The sequence below is a fragment of the Nothobranchius furzeri genome, chromosome 13 (assembly GCF_043380555.1).
Source record: "Nothobranchius furzeri strain GRZ-AD chromosome 13, NfurGRZ-RIMD1, whole genome shotgun sequence".
Classification (NCBI taxonomy): Eukaryota; Metazoa; Chordata; class Actinopteri; order Cyprinodontiformes; family Nothobranchiidae; genus Nothobranchius; species Nothobranchius furzeri.
In genome coordinates, this window is record NC_091753.1 from 56,073,888 (window position 1) to 56,090,688 (window position 16,801).

At 45.8% G+C, this 16,801-nt stretch overlaps 1 protein-coding gene across 2 annotated transcripts; it reads right to left on the bottom strand.

Moving 5' to 3' along the window:
* Positions 1 to 595: 595 nt before the first annotated feature.
* On the bottom strand, positions 596 to 15,969 carry LOC107379902 (protein Atg16l2). 2 transcript variants are annotated; one of them, XM_015950860.3, is made up of 18 exons: positions 15,580 to 15,969; positions 15,093 to 15,150; positions 14,935 to 15,013; positions 14,658 to 14,731; positions 12,920 to 13,171; positions 12,638 to 12,703; positions 8,586 to 8,672; positions 3,696 to 3,749; positions 3,519 to 3,621; positions 2,936 to 3,041; positions 2,790 to 2,860; positions 2,647 to 2,718; positions 2,352 to 2,472; positions 2,171 to 2,276; positions 1,624 to 1,776; positions 1,505 to 1,552; positions 1,301 to 1,402; positions 596 to 1,148 (listed from the first exon to the last, which is right to left on the bottom strand). In XM_015950860.3, the coding sequence occupies exons 1-18, from the start codon at positions 15,686 to 15,688 to the stop codon at positions 1,055 to 1,057; spliced, it is 1,755 nt and encodes a 584-aa protein (XP_015806346.1). In that variant the 5' UTR covers positions 15,689 to 15,969; the 3' UTR covers positions 596 to 1,054. The 2 variants fall into 2 exon arrangements, with proteins under 2 accessions (XP_015806346.1, XP_015806347.1); XM_015950861.3 differs by lacking the exon at positions 3,696 to 3,749.
* Positions 15,970 to 16,801: the final 832 nt, after the last annotated feature.

Sequence of the window (16,801 nt, forward strand, 5' to 3'; positions counted from 1 at the left end):
ACGTCCAGAATGCCTTGGAGCAGAAAGAAGAGAGGAGAGAGCGATGGGCAGCCGAGGCCAGTGTGGGAGGAGCTTAACACCTGGGTCAGGTGGGTCTGGTCCTGGAGGAAGAGCATCTGTGGTTTGGATCGGCAACCAGAATCTCCCAGAACTTCAATCAGAACCACTTAGTTACAACTTTCGTTTGTTTTAATGTAGTTTTATTTTGTTTTAGTTACAGACCTTATTAGAACACGGAGTCCAGATGGTTCTGTTCACTATACCCGTCCGACAAAAGGTCCAAAAGAACACAGAACAAATAAATAACAAGAAAACTCGATAAAACTCCCTTTGACCCCAAATAACAAAAAGTTCTAAACATTAGAGCAGAACCACGAGGAACCGAAGCAGGACTGGTTCTGGTTCCGAGAAGAACCAGAACCAGTTTTCATCTGAATCCTTGCGCTGACGCTCGTTCACACCACGGCGCTGCTAATTCATTATTTATGTAAAACCGTTTCGAGTAGATTAGAATAAAACCTTCTCAGAGCTAAAATCTTCATCCAGGAGCGCGACGGCCGGGCAGGCGGGGGGCGGGGGGGGGGGGGGGGGGGGGGGGGCTGCTCGTTCGTTCTCAGGTGTTCGTGTCGCTCGGTTACAAGCACCTGAACCTCTGTTAGGTCCGAGGCGTGTTGTTTAATCATCTAAAAGCTTCTGTCTGCTTTGGCCCAAACCCCCCGTCTGAGGGGGCGGGGCCTATATCAGCTGATGTAAGTCCTCTAATCGGAGCGTTCAGATGGATGAGCGGTAAAGCCTCTGTGTCATTATTCTGGAAACCTGGAGCCAAGCCTGAAGGTTGGGGGTGTGGTTCTGGTACTGGTGAGCAGTCGTGTCTGCAGTCGGACATCGATCACGTGTTCTCCAGAAACACGAGACCCAGAACCAGCAGAACCACCAGTTCCGTAAAGCTTTTCCACATTAGTCTCTGGTTCTCCTCCGGGTTCTGATGAGGAGCTGCTGTGGGATCAGCCAGTTGCCGTGACGACAGGAGCTGCCTCAGAATAGGCCGGCTGGCTCAGATGTCGCTCCACAGGATGGCCCGGCGGCTCCTGTCCACGCTGACAACGTATTCACCAGATGGAGACCAGGACACAGCGCTGATGGACGAGCTGAGGATGAGAGGCGGAGCTTAAGTCATCAGCTGGTTTCAGATGAGCACAACTCGAAATCCGCCAGCACAGGAAAAAATAAGGAGAAATCCCAAATATTATTTGTTGTCTAGTCCGCCTAACACTGGTTCTGGCTCCAATCAGCTGATTACCTGTGTTTGTCTGGTAGGCGGGTCTCCAGAGTTCCTGTGGACACATTCCAGATGTAAACGGCGCCATCAGCTGATCCTGCAGCCAGGTAGCATCCGTCTGGGCTGCAAGAAGAGACCAGGTAGTCAAAACAACTGCTCACATCTGAGTGTGTGTGTGTGTGTGTGTGTGTGTGTGTGTGTGTGTGTGTGTGTGTGTGTGTCCACCTCATGACGGCTCTGGTGCTGTCACTGCCACATTTGAATCCTTCAGCCCTGAAACAAAAACAGTCAGTGGGACAAACAGAATCATCATCAGAACCTCAGACGGACTCTGGAGCTCCTACCTGAAGCACAGGCGCTCGTTGCTCCACCTCCTCAGGTCCACCAGCTGGAGGCAGTCGTCGCGGCAACAGATGAGCAGCTGGCGTCGGTCGGAGCTCAGGTCCAGTGAGGTGACTCTGCCCTGAGCAGGAAGCTCCTGGGTGCAGCTCGCCAATCTGACACACAGGGTAAACATCAGAACCAGGTTCTGGCCCTGCTGATCCATTTAGGACTATTACTATTTTTAGTAAAGCAGAATTCAACATCTGATTGACCTTTGACCCCTCAGCAGCAGATGTTTATCAGCCACAGAATTACTACAGATTCATGGAATAAAAATAATAATAATAATAATAATAATAATAATAATTTGACAGTTTCGTCTGTGATTGGTTACTGGAGCTGTCAATCAACTGATGCATTTAGCTCTGAGAGGGAGTGGCTCTGTACCCAGTGGTTGCTAGGCAACAAGGAGGGAGGCAAGATACCATGGAAACGGTAAGGAAGAAAGAAAATTCCAAGACACAAGTGGACGGCGTGTGATAAGAGGAGGGTAGGGGGCGGAGCTACCTGCTGTCCCAGACTCTAATCTTACAGTCGAAGTGTCCACTGATGATGATGTTCTCGGAGCAAACCAGATCACTGCAGGATGAAACCACCTCCACCTGCTGGACACCTGCAGGAGCACGCTCCTTTAACACACGCCTAGAATGACTCGGACCATCAGAAGCGAGGACAGATGCTCACGAACAGGCAGTTCTCTGCAGGTCCCACAGGCGGACGGTCCGGTCCAAACTTCCAGTCACCACCTGGTTACTGACCCGGGTGAACTTGGCTGCTGTCACCTTTCTGCTGTGACCTGTTAGAGCTACCTGGAACACACACACACACACACTGGGTTTCATAGACAGACCTTCTACTTGCAGAACTTTTTCGGTTCCCTGTCCAGCTGTCCTCTCCCTTCATGCCTGATCTCGTCCTGACACAGAGGACCAGGTGTCGAGAGGGTTCACTCTGGATTAGCAGGTTCTTCACTCGCTCATTACCTTGGGGACAGAATCGTCCACCCTCCACAGCAGGGCAGACCTGTCGTAGGACGCTGCAAGGACCTTTTGACCCTGCAGACAGACATGTACACACCTGAGACACCAGACTGCTAGGGACGGGTGGAGACAGGTGGAGCTCTCACCATGGGGTCAAACTCGATGCAGGTAATTCCTTCTGTGCTGCCGTCCAGTGTGGTTCTGTGAGTCAGTGAGCCTGATGACATCATCAGTGAGGTCAGAATAACAACAGTCAGACCTGAAACCCATGGACAGACACAGGACACACTACCTGCTCGTAGCTCCCACAGCTTGACGATCCGGTCCGTTCCTCCGGTGGCTAAAAGGTCCGAGCTGAAGCTGAACCGAACCGCATTGATGCCTTGCTCATGGGCCTCCTGCAAGAAACAGGCAGAGCCATTTGCATGGCAATGCTCAGTCAGCATGGGACTGTGGGAAGGCCAGAAGAGAGGCATGATGGGTACTGAGAGGACAGAGAAGGTCTTTGTGTGTGTGTGTGTGTGTGTGTGTGTGTGTGTGTGTGTGTGTGTGTGTGTGTGTGTGTGTGTGTGTGTGCGTGTGCGTGTGCGTGTGCGTGTGTGTGTGTGTGTGTGTGTGTGTGTGTGTGTGTGTGTGTGTGTGTGTGTGTGTGTGTGTCAACCCCTTATAAATCCCCACCCTGCTTTGCCTACTTGGACCACCAGGTGGAGACTAAACCTCCGTTCCTGGATGGTTTTCATGGTTCAGAGCCCAGAGGAAAAGGATTTCTTTATTACAAACCAAACCAGGACTTGGACTTGTGAATGAGACCAGGTCGGTCTGAGGCGCGAGGTTCAGGATCAGGTCTTATGGGGACTGAGAGAACCAGGTCTTACCAGCACCTGTAGAGATCTGGCAGGGACTCTGGCCGACACACAGAATCCTACAGGATACAGTAGGTCCTCTTTCAGGCTGGAGACTGAGTGACCCCGCCTCTTCCTGATGATGTCATTCAACGAGTCAGAATGAAAACATAAACAAACGTCTCAGTTGGTAGTCTTGATCAAACTCACTCAAACAGTTCTCTAAAGGAGGAGAACATCCTCGGTGACGCCACCGATGCGGACCTAAGGACCACAGCAAAGACAACTGTATCAGCAAACATCTGACTCTGTCACCATGGTAACCAGGTTCGGTTTCACTCAGAGCACATTTAAACTTAAAAAGCAAGTCACCCCCTACCAGATTCTTACTCAACTCCCACTTCCTGTTTGAAAAATGCAACAAATGCTGTTGCCTAGAAGACAGAGAGGGCGGAGCCACTAACAAATACACACACACACACAGGCTCACAACGACACTGTGACATCATATGGTACCAGCTAACGTTCTAGTGTACCTCTTAGCCAACAGCGATGGCAGATTTAAATTCAAATGCAGTGCAGAGTTTTTACCTGACAACGGCGCAACACTGACAGTTTTAGGCAGAAAATTTAAATTTTAACTAAAATGCACTAAAGTGCAAAACTACTGAGTGACTACACGTGTCTGCAGCACGATTAGACACACATTTATATAGTTTATCAGGAAAAATAAGTAGATTTGGGGGTGACTTGCTCTTTAAGGTTTGTGGGTCAAATCAGGTCCGTGTTACAACTTTTTACTAAAGTCAGTCTGCACCAGAGGTCAATCTCCACCTGGCTCCAGAACGGAACAAGTTGCCATTGACTCCCATGTAAAAAATGGCAACTTCACAAGCCCCTATTGTGGACCAGATAAGTGACCATCATGGTGGCAGCATGCTCCAGAACAGCGCTACACCCTCTGTTGTCCTGGTGGAGAATTGTTTTGCAACCATCTCCAGCTGACGGAGAAGTCCGAGAGCAAAACGTCTTTGTCAGTGCGTGTGCGTCTCTCCCTCGCTGAGCTACAGAGAAGTATAAATTAGGCTTCAGCCTCACGTTATACAGGTGCTGGCCAGTAAATTAGAATATCATCAAAAGGTTGAAAATATTTCAGTAATTCCATTCAAAACGTGAAACTTGTACATTATATTCATGCAATGCACACAGACCAATGTATTTCCAATGTTCATTACATTTAAATTTGATATTCATAAGTGACAACTAATGAAAACTCCAAATTTGGTATCTCAAAAAATTAGAATATTCTGAAAAGGCTGAATATAGAAGACACCTGCTGCCACTCTAATCAGCTGATTTACTCAAAACACCTGCAAAGACCTTTAAAAGGTCCCTCAGTCTTGTTTTGAAGGCACCACAATCATGGGGAAGACTTCTGACTTAACAGCTGTCCAAAAGACAATCATTGACACCTTGCACAAGGAGGGCAAGACACAAAAGGTGATTGCTAAAGAAGCTGGCTGTTCGCAGAGCTCTGTGTCCAAGCACATTAACAGACAGGCGAAGGGACGGAAAAAATGTGGTAGAAAAAAGTGTACAAGCTCTAGGGATAACCGCACCCTGCAGAGAATTGTGACGACAAACCCATTCAAAAATGTGGGGGAGATCCACAAAGAGTGGACTGCAGCTGGAGTCAGCGCTTCAAGAACCACCACGAGGAGACTCATGAAAGACATGGGATTCAGGTGTCGCATTCCGTGTGTCAAGCCACTCTTGAACAAGAAACAGCGCAAGAAGCGTCTCGCCTGGGCCAAGGACAAAAAGGACTGGACTGATGCTGAGTGGTCCAAAGTTATGTTTTCTGATGAAAGCAAGTTCTGCATTTCCTTTGGAAATCAAGGACCCAGAGTCTGGAGGAAGAGCGGAGAAGCACAGAATCCACGTTGCATGAGGTCCAGTGTAAAGTTTCCACCGTCAGTGATGGTGTGGGGTGCCATGTCATCTGCCGGTGTTGGCCCACTCTGTTTCCTGAGGTCCAGGGTCAATGCAGCCGTCTACCAGGAAGTTTTAGAGCACTTCATGCTTCCTGCTGCTGACCAACTTTATGGGGATGCAGACTTCACCTTTCAACAGGACTTGGCACCTGCACACAGTGCCAAAACCACCAGCACCTGGTTCAAGGACCATGGTATCCCTGTCCTTGATTGGCCAGCAAACTCGCCTGACCTTAACCCCATAGAAAATCTATGGGGTATTGTGAAGCGGAGGATGCAATACGCTAGACCCAACAATGCAGAGGAGCTGAAGACGACTATCAGAGCAACCTGGGCTCTCATAACACCTGAGCAGTGCCACAGACTGATCGAGTCCATGCCACGCCGCATTACTGCAGTTATTGAGGCAAAAGGAGCCCCGACTAAGTATTGAGTGCTATACATGCACATTCTTTTCATGTTCATTCTTTTCAGTTGGCCAACATTAGAGAAACAAACATTTTTTCATTGGCCTTTAGAATATTCTAATTGTCTGAGATACCAGATTTGATGTTTTCATTGGTTGTCACCTATAAATATCAAAATTAAACGTAATAAACATCGGAAATACATTGGTCTGTGTGCATTGCATGAATATAATGTACAAGTTTCACGTTTTGAATGGAATTACTGAAATATTTTCAACCTTTTGATGATATTCTAATTTACTGGCCAGCACCTGTACGTGTTACAGCCTAGAAGGCAGAGGGTATCGGAGTCGCTCAACAACGGTTTTCTGTCTAAAAGCGCCCGCCAGCCTCTGTTAGCTTTGATTAGCTCAGTTATCGGTAGCTACGGCGCTGTCCTCATTACTAGTAAAATACCAACAATGATAGAAAATCAATATGTCCACCCGGCTGGTGGTCTAAACATATGTTTTGGGTATGATTTTAAAGTTATGAACTTATGCGTTTCCTGTTTATATACACGGCAGAGGTGCATGATGAGGCGTAGATGAGCGCTGCCTCCACTGAATGATGCAGAAGGTTAGCGCCCGCCCGCTGCTATCACCAACACACGTTTTACTCCACATGTGCTGCACATGCTAACATTCTACAATATAATGAGTTCAATGAAAGATTTAGTCTTTGTGATCAACCATAAATGAGCCGTGAAAACGAACAGGAGGAAGCAGAAGGTACCACGTCTCACTGATAGGTGGCAGCAGTGAGCCTTGTGGACACAGGTGTGCAGCGAAGATGGTGGGGGTCCATACAGGTAGAAGAAGAAGAAAGTATTATTTCTATAGCGCCTCTCAAGATAAAAATCACGAGGCGCTTCACAAAAACAAAAAATGTAAAAATATAAAAAAGCATTTAGAAAATGTTTAAAATATAATTAAAGTGAGCAAAAATAGACAATTGTGATTAAAAAAATGTTAAGAAAGAGAGAGAGTGAATAGGAAAGAGGGAACTCAGTGGATCCTGAGGAAGGTGGAATAGGTGGGGAGAGCAGAATAAAGAGAGAGAGGTGAAGAAGGTCATACAAAAGCCAGCTTGAACAAGTGAGTCTTCAGCTGCTTTTTAAAGGAGACCACTGAGTCCACTGATCTCAGGCTCAGGGGGAGAGAGGTCCAGAGTCTGGGGGCCACCGCAGCAGATGATCTGTCACCTTTGACCTTTAGCCTGGTGCTACACAACCAGTAGGCTTTGATCACTGGACCTCAGGGACCTGCTGGGGGTGTAGGGACTAAGAAGATCACCAATGTAAGATGGTGCTTGTCCATGTAAGGCCCTATAGACCAGAACCAGGATCTTGAAATGAATCCTGAAGTTGACTGGCAGCCAGTGAAGCTGGAGGAGAAGCGGGGTGATGTGGGTGTGTTTGGAGGACTTGGTCAGAAGCCGAGCACAGGCGTTCTGAACCACCTGTAGACGGTTCAGGGAGGTTCTGCTCAGACACGTGAGAAGAGAGTTACAGTAGTCTAAGCGTGAGGAGATGAAGGTGTGGAGAACTGTCTCAAGTTCAGAGCGAGACAGAATGGGACTCAGCTTAGCAACGTTCCTGAGATGGAAGAAGGAAGAGCGAACAAGAGAACTGACATGAGAATCCAGGGTGAGAGCTGGGTCAAAGGTCACGCCAAGATTCCTGACAGAAGGTTTGGTGTGGGAAGCAAGCTGACCAAGAGAGTCTCTGACTTTGGGAACCAGCTTGTCTGGGGCACAGATGAGAATCTCAGTCTTATCTTCATTCAGCTGAAGAAAGCTCCCACCATCCAGGTGTTGATGGAGTCTAAGCAGGTGTGGAACAGCTGCAGCTTAGACATCTCATCGGGCTTAAAGGAGATGTACAGTTGGATGTCATCTGCATAAAGATGGTAGGAGATTCCTTTGAAGGAGCTCAGGATGTGCTGAAGAGGAAGCAGATAGAGGAGGAAGAGCACACTACTTTATGTAGTCGAGTTTGTCCTCGTTCTCTGGACACATGAAGCTCAGGCTTCGGAGACGTTGACCTGGAACTTGGAGCGCTGGAGGAACTGAAACAGGAAGTCCAGATGAAGAGACTTTATCATCGTCATCATGGTTAATGGTCTGTATCTATATAGAGCCATTTACGGTTCAACAACCCCCCAAAGCACTTTACAACACAATCAGTGATTCACCCACCACAAAGTACACTACTTTACTTCAGACATGTTGTGGCTCAAAGCTGAAGCATTTATCTAAACTGGATTTTCAGATATCAGGAGTTTGGTCTTCACAGACATGGCAGTAGGATTTTCCCACCAAATAAAAAAAATTATTCAGTTATCCAGTGTTTCCCTAACATGGCGGGCCGCCACGGCTATGCCCATGTAAGGGAAACACTGTATACATTTTAAAAAATTCAAATCTGACCTCATTAAATACTCTTGGTTTTAGCAATTGATTTGTGGAATAGTCTGGAGTTCAGCATAATTGAGAGGTTTTTAAAAACAAAACATTTCATTCAAGTTAAAACACAAGATTCTGTATTGGGATCCGACACCAGAGGAGTCAGCGCCGCCGCAGTCATGGTCGCAAATACCACAACATTATTTAAAGGACCTCATAAACATAAAACAGGATGAACCAATCAGAAGGATGACCTGAACAGACGAGTTTGTCCTCGTCCTCTGGACACATGAAGCTCAGGCTTCGGAGACGTTGACCTGGAACTTGGAGCGCTGGATGAACTGAAACAGGAAGTCCAGATGAAGAGACTTTATTATCGTCATCGTGGTTAATGGCCTGCATCTATATAGTGCCATTTACGGTTCTACAACCCCCCAAAGCACTTTACACCACAAACAGTGATTCATCCCCCACATACATGTATTTTACAAGTAAAATTAATTCTATTAGAAACAAAATCATTGGCATCCTCCCTAATGCGATTTCTTCTTCCTCAGTAAGTGAGGCAGCATCAGAGGTAACTGTAGAACCTCATCTGTGCTTGAACCGTTTTGATCCAGTTGAGCTTTCAGATTTATCAAAAATATTAGCTTCATCTAAACCTTCAACTTGCATTTTGGATCCAATCCCAACCAAATTATTTAAAGATGCATTTCCTTTGGTTACTGCCCCCATTCTAGATATAATCAATCTATCCTTAGTAAATGGATATGTACCACAGGATTTTAAGGTTGCTGTAATCAAACCTTCACTTAAGAAGCCTTCTCTGGATCCAGATGACCCAATTAATTATAGACCAATATCGAACCTTCCATTTTTATCCAAAGTCCTGGAGAAAATAGTGGCCATCCAAGTATGTCAGCATTTAAACACTAATGCTCTGTTTGAGGAATTTCAGTCTGGTTTTAGAGAGTATCACAGCACTGAAACTGCATTAGTGAGAGTTACAAATGATATTCTCATGGCCTCAGATAAGAATCTTGTGTCTGTTCTAGTCTTGTTAGATCTCAGTGCTGCCTTTGACACAGTTGATCACAATGTTCTTTTAGAAAGACTTGAACATGTTTTAGGGATCAAAGGAGCAGCGCTAGGCTGGTTTAAACCCTACCTGTCTGATAGATATAATTCTGTAAATGTACATGACAAATCTTCTTCATACTCCAGGGTTACTTGTGGAGTACCACAGGGTTTAGTGCTTGGACCAATTCTTTTTACTATGTATATATGCTCCCAATTGGTAAAATGATTGGACCAGAAATGCAGAAAAGGGAATTGCTTAGTCAATCACCTGACCTGAATGGCATTACATTAATCTCCGAGAACAAAGTAAGGAACCTTGGTGTTATCTTCGACCAGGATATGTCATTCAAATCCCAGGTTAAACAGGTTTGTAGGATTTCCTTTTTCCACCTTCATAATATTGCTAAGATTAGAAGCCTCCTTTCCAGGAGTGACGCTGAAAAACTAGTTCATGCATTTATTACATCAAGACTGGATTACTGTAATTCATTACTCTCAGGAAGTCCATAGAATGTAGTTAAAAGTCTTCAGCTTGTCCAAAATGCTGCAGCTAGAGTTCTGATGAGAATTAAAAAGAGAGATCATATCTCTCCTGTCTTAGCTTCCCTACATTGGCTACCTGTTAAATTCAGAATAGATTTTAAGATTCTCCTTCTCACATATAAAGCTCTTAATAATCAAGCTCCATCATATATCAGTGATCTGATTGTTCCATATGTTCCTAACCGAGCACTTCATTCTCAGACTGCAGGTTTACTGGTGGTTCCCAGAATATCTAAAATAAGGATGGGAGAGAGATCTTTTAGTTATCAGGCTCCTCTCCTGTGGAACCAGCTCCCAGCAAATCTGATGTTAGCCTAGATCTGGACAAGTGGGGGAGTACAGGGAGGTGGAGTGTACAGTCGGTAAAGACGGCTCTCCCTTGCCCTGCCTCCAACATGCCTCCATCTAAATAGGATAGATTATCCAGAGTTATCTCTGTAGTTATGCTGCTATAGGCTTAGACTGCTGGAGGATACACTGACCACTTTTCACACTCTACTGCTTTCTTCTACAATCTGCTCTTTAACTGTATTATTTTCTGCAACTTCAGCTGTTAACTTTATTTTCTCTCTAAATGTTTTTCTCCCCAGAAGAAGCTACAATGATGTTCTGCTGAGCTGTGGTGGCCTCATGGAGGGGGCCATAATCTAGCACACTGCTGCTAACCACTAAAACATTCTCCCTCTCCTGATAATAACTTTTTGCTTTCCTTGACGTTGGATGTGCTACTGCTAGTTTATCCATTTAATTATAGATTTACTAGGATAAATGCAATAAAGTTTATCTCTCACCAAATAGAACATTTACTAAGAAATCACAATTTAGCTATAGACACATTGCTTGGTGTGTGTGTGTGTGTGTGTGGTGGGGGCACTTAACTCTTCTGCCACTGTGACATCATCATCATCATTATCCTCATCATTACCACCATCATCTTCATCCTCATCACCACTACCATCGCCACCGCCATCATCTTCACCATCATCCTCATCATCACCACCATCATCTTCATCCTCATCATTACCACCATCATCTTCACCATCATCCTCATCATTACCACCATCATCTTCACCATCATCCTCATCATTACCACCATCATCTTCACCATCATCCTCATCATCCCTACTATCATCACCACCATCATCATCACCACCACCATCTTCATCATCCTCATCACCACTACCATCACCACCGCCATCATCTTCACCATCATCCTCATCATCACCACCGCCATCATCTTCATCCTCATCATCCCACCATCATCCTCATCATCCCTACTATTATCATCACCACCACCATCTTCATCATCCTCATCATCACTACCATCATCTTCACCACCAACATCCTCATCATCATTACTGTAATTTAACAGGCTCAGTCACACCTCACATCTAATTAGATCATTAGACACAATCAGATCATTTAAATTAAATATTTGAAATTTCCTTTTTTAATTAGTTTTTGAGGTGGCGACACCTGATTTGACAACGTTACTGTTGCCGTGCTCAGGACGCAGATGTCTGGAGCGCGTCAGCGATCAGAGCTTTGCATGAGCAAGCTGGTTAAGGTTAGGATGGGGGTGAGGGGAAGGTTAAACTTTTTTTTTCCGGAACGGCGCTGCTCTGGGTGGCTGCATGTTGGAGTAGCTCTGTTGACTATATGTAAGTTTAGCCTTTTCTTGGGCATTTTTTCTTCTAGTTTCTCAAGAAAAACTGTATTTTTTTGGACGCTTTACTTTTCTGTTTCTGGTGCTGTGAAGCTTGGAGGATTTTTACTGCAATTTTTTTTTAGCTTTTTTCACTTTTTGAGCATTTGTTATGATGCGTAACCATGGCAACAAGCTGTTTACAATCGGGAGCAGCTGATTAACATTGGAAAGGCTGAAATAATACCTCAACTGAAGCCACCAATCCCAAATGAGCTAAAACGCAAGAAGTGTGGCTGCAGAGCGGGAGCAAAACGGAGACAGAGAAAGAGAAAATTCAAACCATCTCTTCCATCGATCATAATGGGCAATGTGAGATCACTGGCCAACAAGATGGAGGAACTCCAAGCCCTTTCATAGACTCAACCAGAGTTTCGGCAGTTTCAGAACCGCTGGAGGAGATAATGCAAAGAAGGATTTTCCAGAGAATCAAGAAAATGATGGACAACCCTGAGCATTCTCTTCACAAGACTGTCCGACAACGGAAGAGTGTCTTCAGTCAGAGGCTTCTTCAGTTTGGCTGCAACACTGACCGCTACTGGAGATCCTTCCTGCCAACAGCCGTTGTAATATACAACAACTCTTTGATGACCTTATTATTATTATTATTCTGAGCTACTACAGCAATCAATTTCCCTCTGGGATTAATAAAGTATTTTTGAATTGAATTGAATTGAAATTGCAAGAGGGTAAAGATCACAATTTGGTTTATTGTCCGTTTTACGGCGGGTGTCAGTACCGACGCGCTGTGCCTCCGCCTCCCGACGTGCAGGGGGTCGTCACCTGCTGTCTTTTCCGAGGACTGCATCTTGTCGGTCATTATCACGTGATAGCGACTAGTCGATGACAGGCATAAAAAGTCACTACAGAGCAGTGAAGCCGACTAGTCGACTAGTTCATACAACCCCTATTTTGTTCTAGAGTCGTTTTGATTGTCAGTTTGAGTTCAGTGAGGTTGAATACAAGTGCATAACTCACCTGTCTATGGTGACCTTCGACCTGGCAGCCGTCTGCAGGTCTTTCTGCAGCGTTGCTTGTCGAGCTCTGACAGATGAAACAAAAAGAAACCGAAACATAAAACCTGGAATCTGCTCAGATCCCAGTTCCACCAGAAGGAGGGAAGTATGACTTTTATATAAAGAGCTCATTCACTGTGTAAGAGGTGTGTGTGTGTGTGTGTGTGTGTGTGTGTGTGTGTGTGTGTGTGTGTGTGTGTGTGTGTGTGTGTGTGTGTGCGTGTGCGCGCACACTTCCAGACACCTGGACCGGCGTTCATTCCGGTTGTTCATGCGGGCTGCGGCTTGATTTTTCAGCTGCAGCATCTTCTCCAGCATCTCCTCCTCCTGCACCTTCTGCTCCCTCAGTTTTGACTCCGCCCACCTTTGGCGCTCCAGCAGAGAGTCATAATCCTCCTTCAGTTTCCTGTTTTCCAAATTAAAGTGATCCACCTGTTTCTGCAGCGTTTGACAAGCATCTGACACACCTCCCAGTCGACGCTTCTCCACCTGCAGGCTGCAAGTGAGAGGAAGAGGAGTTACCTCATCATCATCATCATCGTCTACTGGTCTACAGGGACTGTGTGTAGAGGGACCCGGTCTTTTATGTGAACACTTGTCTGAGCAAAACCTCCCTCAATCGTTTACAGGTGGCTCAGAATGCCTGTGCTCGCCTTCTACCAGGTCCTCCAAACACACCAACGTCACCACATCTTCCAGCTTCACTGGCTGCTGGTTAACTTTAGTGTACATTTACAAATAGGGTAAATTATAAATGGAGTTCTGAGATAATAATCTTGTGTCTGTTCTAGTCTTGTTAGATCTCAGTGCTGCCTTTGACACAGTTGATCACAATGTTCTTGTAGAAAGACTTGAACATGTTGTAGGGATCAAAGGAGCAGCGTTAGGCTGGTTTAAATCCTACCTGTCTGATAGATATAATTCTGTAAATGTACATGACAAATCTTCTTCATACTCCAGGGTTACTTGTGGAGTACCACAGGGTTCAGTGCTTGGACCAATTCTTTTTACTATGTATATGCTCCCAATTGGTAAAATCATTAGACAGCATGGGATAAACTTCCACTGTTATGCTGACGACACTCAGCTATATTTATCCATTAACCCTGATGAACCTAATCGGTTGAGTAGATTACAGGCTTGTCTTGAAGACATAAAAAATTGGATGACTCTAAACTTTTTGCTTTTAAATCAAGACAAGACGGAAGTTCTCATCTTTGGACCAGAAGTCCAGAAAAGGAAATTGCTTAGTCAATCACCTGACCTGAATGGCATTACATTAATCTCCGAGAACAAAGTAAGGAACCTTGGTGTTATCTTCGACCAGGACATGTCATTCAAATCCCAAGTTAAACAGGTTTGTAGGATTTCCTTTTTCCACCTTCGGAATATTGCTAAGATTAGAAGCATACTTTCCTCTGTGTGTGTGTGTGTGTGCTCTGTCTTCTCCATCCCCAGTGAATCATGGTGGATGGCTGCTTATTCCTGTTAAAAGGGAGTTTTCCTCCCCACTGTGACTACATGCTTGCTTAGTATGAGGATAGCTGTAAAGACTCTGACACTAGTCAGTGACTCGATGCAACCTGCTGGGTTCCTTATATAGGAAACATTTTACTGATAGGCTTAATAAACTGACCTGTAGTGGAATGTTTACTGTGTGAAGTGCCCGGAGATGATTGTTGTCGTGACTTGGCGCTATATAAACAAACTTGAATTGAATTTCAAGATGCTGGTTCCGGTTTTTAGGGCCTTACATGGACATCATGGATCTTTTCAAACCCTACACCCCCAGCAGGTCCCTGGGGTTCTGTTACCAAGTCCTACTGGTTGTGCAGAGCACCAGGCTTAAGACCAAAGGTGACAGATCATTTGCTGCTGTGACCCCCCAGACTCTGGAACTCTCTCACAGCAGCTTCACTGGGTCAAAACAAGCAGCCTTAAGGTGAGACAGGTGAGCGGACACGTTCCAGTGCATCACTCACCTGTCTTGTTGGTCCTGCAGGAAACATGTTTTGATTTGAATCTTCTGCTGCAGCTCCACTACCTGGTAGGCCAACTGCAACCACACAGACAAAAGGTCAGCTGCTTCCTGCTGGTGCTGAAGCTGGTTGGTCAGTTTAAAACACCTGGTCCCTCAAGTCAGCAACAGGACAAAACCTGTCTGGCATCATTTGTTCGGTCAAGGCCAACCGGGTTGCTGCTGCAGGACTTGAGACGCTGCAGCAGGTGAAGTCCTGACTTTCATCCAGATGTTCTCACCTCTCCTGTGCTCTTCTTCATCCAAGATGTCTGCTCCTGCAGGGAGGAGAGCGAGCTGCTGCTGTCAGCGCAGTCACGTCTGGGTGAACAAAACAAACACACCCTCAGCATCCTCACACACAGGCAGGTGTGTGGCAGTCAGATCTCAGGTGAGTTACCTGTTGGAGCTGCTCAGGACAGCTTTGGTCAGACTGGTTTTCTCCAGCAGCTGCGTGTCTGGAAGCAGAAAACCGGGTCAGTACCGGACCAGAACCTCACCTGACCCAACAACCCCGAACTCCGTTTAAATTCCGACTGTTTTAGTCACACCGAGTTAACCTAGAACCTGAGCAAGCTCGGTTCGGTTCGGTGAGTAGATGATAGAGTAGCAGCAGACCACACGAGTCAGCCAGCAGAGGAAGTGCACCAACCTGACGGTTCAGCGAGAGAACTACTTCCTGAGCCGGATGCAAACATACCGAGATTCGGTTCGGTTCGAACTGGGGCTGTGTTCTGTGCAGCCGAACCCGACTGAGTTCTAATAAAATCAGATTTAGGGGCTTAAGCCGTTTGTTCCGGTCTGCGGAGCTGCCTGCAGTTAAATGAGCAGATTTTTGAACGGAGTTTGGTTCTGACCCTGTAAAACAAACGAAGACGGGTTCTTACAGAACCGGATCAGGTCCTGGAACATGCTGGTCTGACTCAGGTCTCGGTGCTTCAGCTGCCGGAGGATGTGACTCCTCCAGGTCTCCGTGGACCGCCGGGCTGGATCCATCCTGAATCACCGCGGCCGCGAGCCCCGCAGCCCGGGCCGTGCCATGCCGCTCCCCGCAGAAAGGCGCTGTCAGAGCGGCCTGCTGCTGCTCGAAGACCCGGCTCCTCCTCGGTGTTTGTTTCCTCTTCCGTGGAGTTTGTTTTGTTTTTCAACTTTTTTTCCTTTCTGATTTCACTACGGGGCGGGGCTTAAATGGCTCTCGACCAATCACAGCCCACTCTGAGCTCTTCCTACACAGATTTTAATCAGACCACGCCCCTGCAATCTCACCTGGAAAGGTCGTCGGGGACTTTCACTTTCTGATACCGGTTAGTCTTGCTTCCTCATAAGGTCAGAACTTTATCACAAGCCACTGGTTCTGGTTCCAGGGGCGCCTCCAGAAAATTTTGATAGGGGTGGCCAGACGGGGCCAGAGAAATCTTTGGGGTGGCACACCAAACTGGTCCTTGTGGGTAGCTCTGGGAGAGTTTAGCCTGTGGCGATGTATTGAATTGCTCCTTTATTTGTTTTAATTTTTTTTAAAACAGTACGTATCGAAAACATTTTACGTAAATTTTACAAACACAAACATTTCAGAAAAATAAATTTCAGTTATTTAAAATGTTATTTCTAATTTTATTTTTTTAGTTTAATTCACCTGTTGCTGCATTCACAAAAAGCTACGGAGATAAAAACTTTTTAAAACGGTGTGCAGCAGAAACATGGATTTTTTATTCTGATTATTTCTTTACTCATTAATTGTATTATTTTTATTTTGTTTTACAATTAAATAAGATTTATTTATGGTTTGAGTGAACATTAATATTAATATGATTTAATACTGGCTTTTGCTAGGGGGGCCAGCAATTTTCTTGGGGTGGCGCCATTGTCTGGTTCTGCTGCCCCATGTCACCGACTGGACCCAGATCCTCCACAGCTTCTGGAGCCCGGCTCTGATGCTTTTTCAGGTTTCAGGCGTGATGTTTGCTCCTGGCTCCACAAACAGATAAACAAACCCAAAGCCATCCTGCCTCCAAACATGCTCCAACTCAGAAACTGGAAGCGGTTCTTCTCAGTGTGCTTTTAGCTGAGGTTTGGGTTAACTGATGCCAGGCAGCTGTGATTTGATGGTTT

Excerpts from the sequence above, each read along its gene's own strand:
- LOC107379902 (XM_015950860.3), bottom strand. The coding sequence starts at position 15,688 with ATGGATCCAGCCCGGCGGTCCACGGAGACCTGGAGGAGTCACATCCTC. Across the intron at positions 3,042-3,518 it reads CCAGATCTCTACAGGTGCTG|GAGGCCCATGAGCAAGGCAT; the intron begins GTAAGACCTGGT and ends TGTTTCTTGCAG. Across the intron at positions 1,403-1,504 it reads AGCACCAGAGCCGTCATGAG|CCCAGACGGATGCTACCTGG; the intron begins GTGGACACACAC and ends CTCTTCTTGCAG.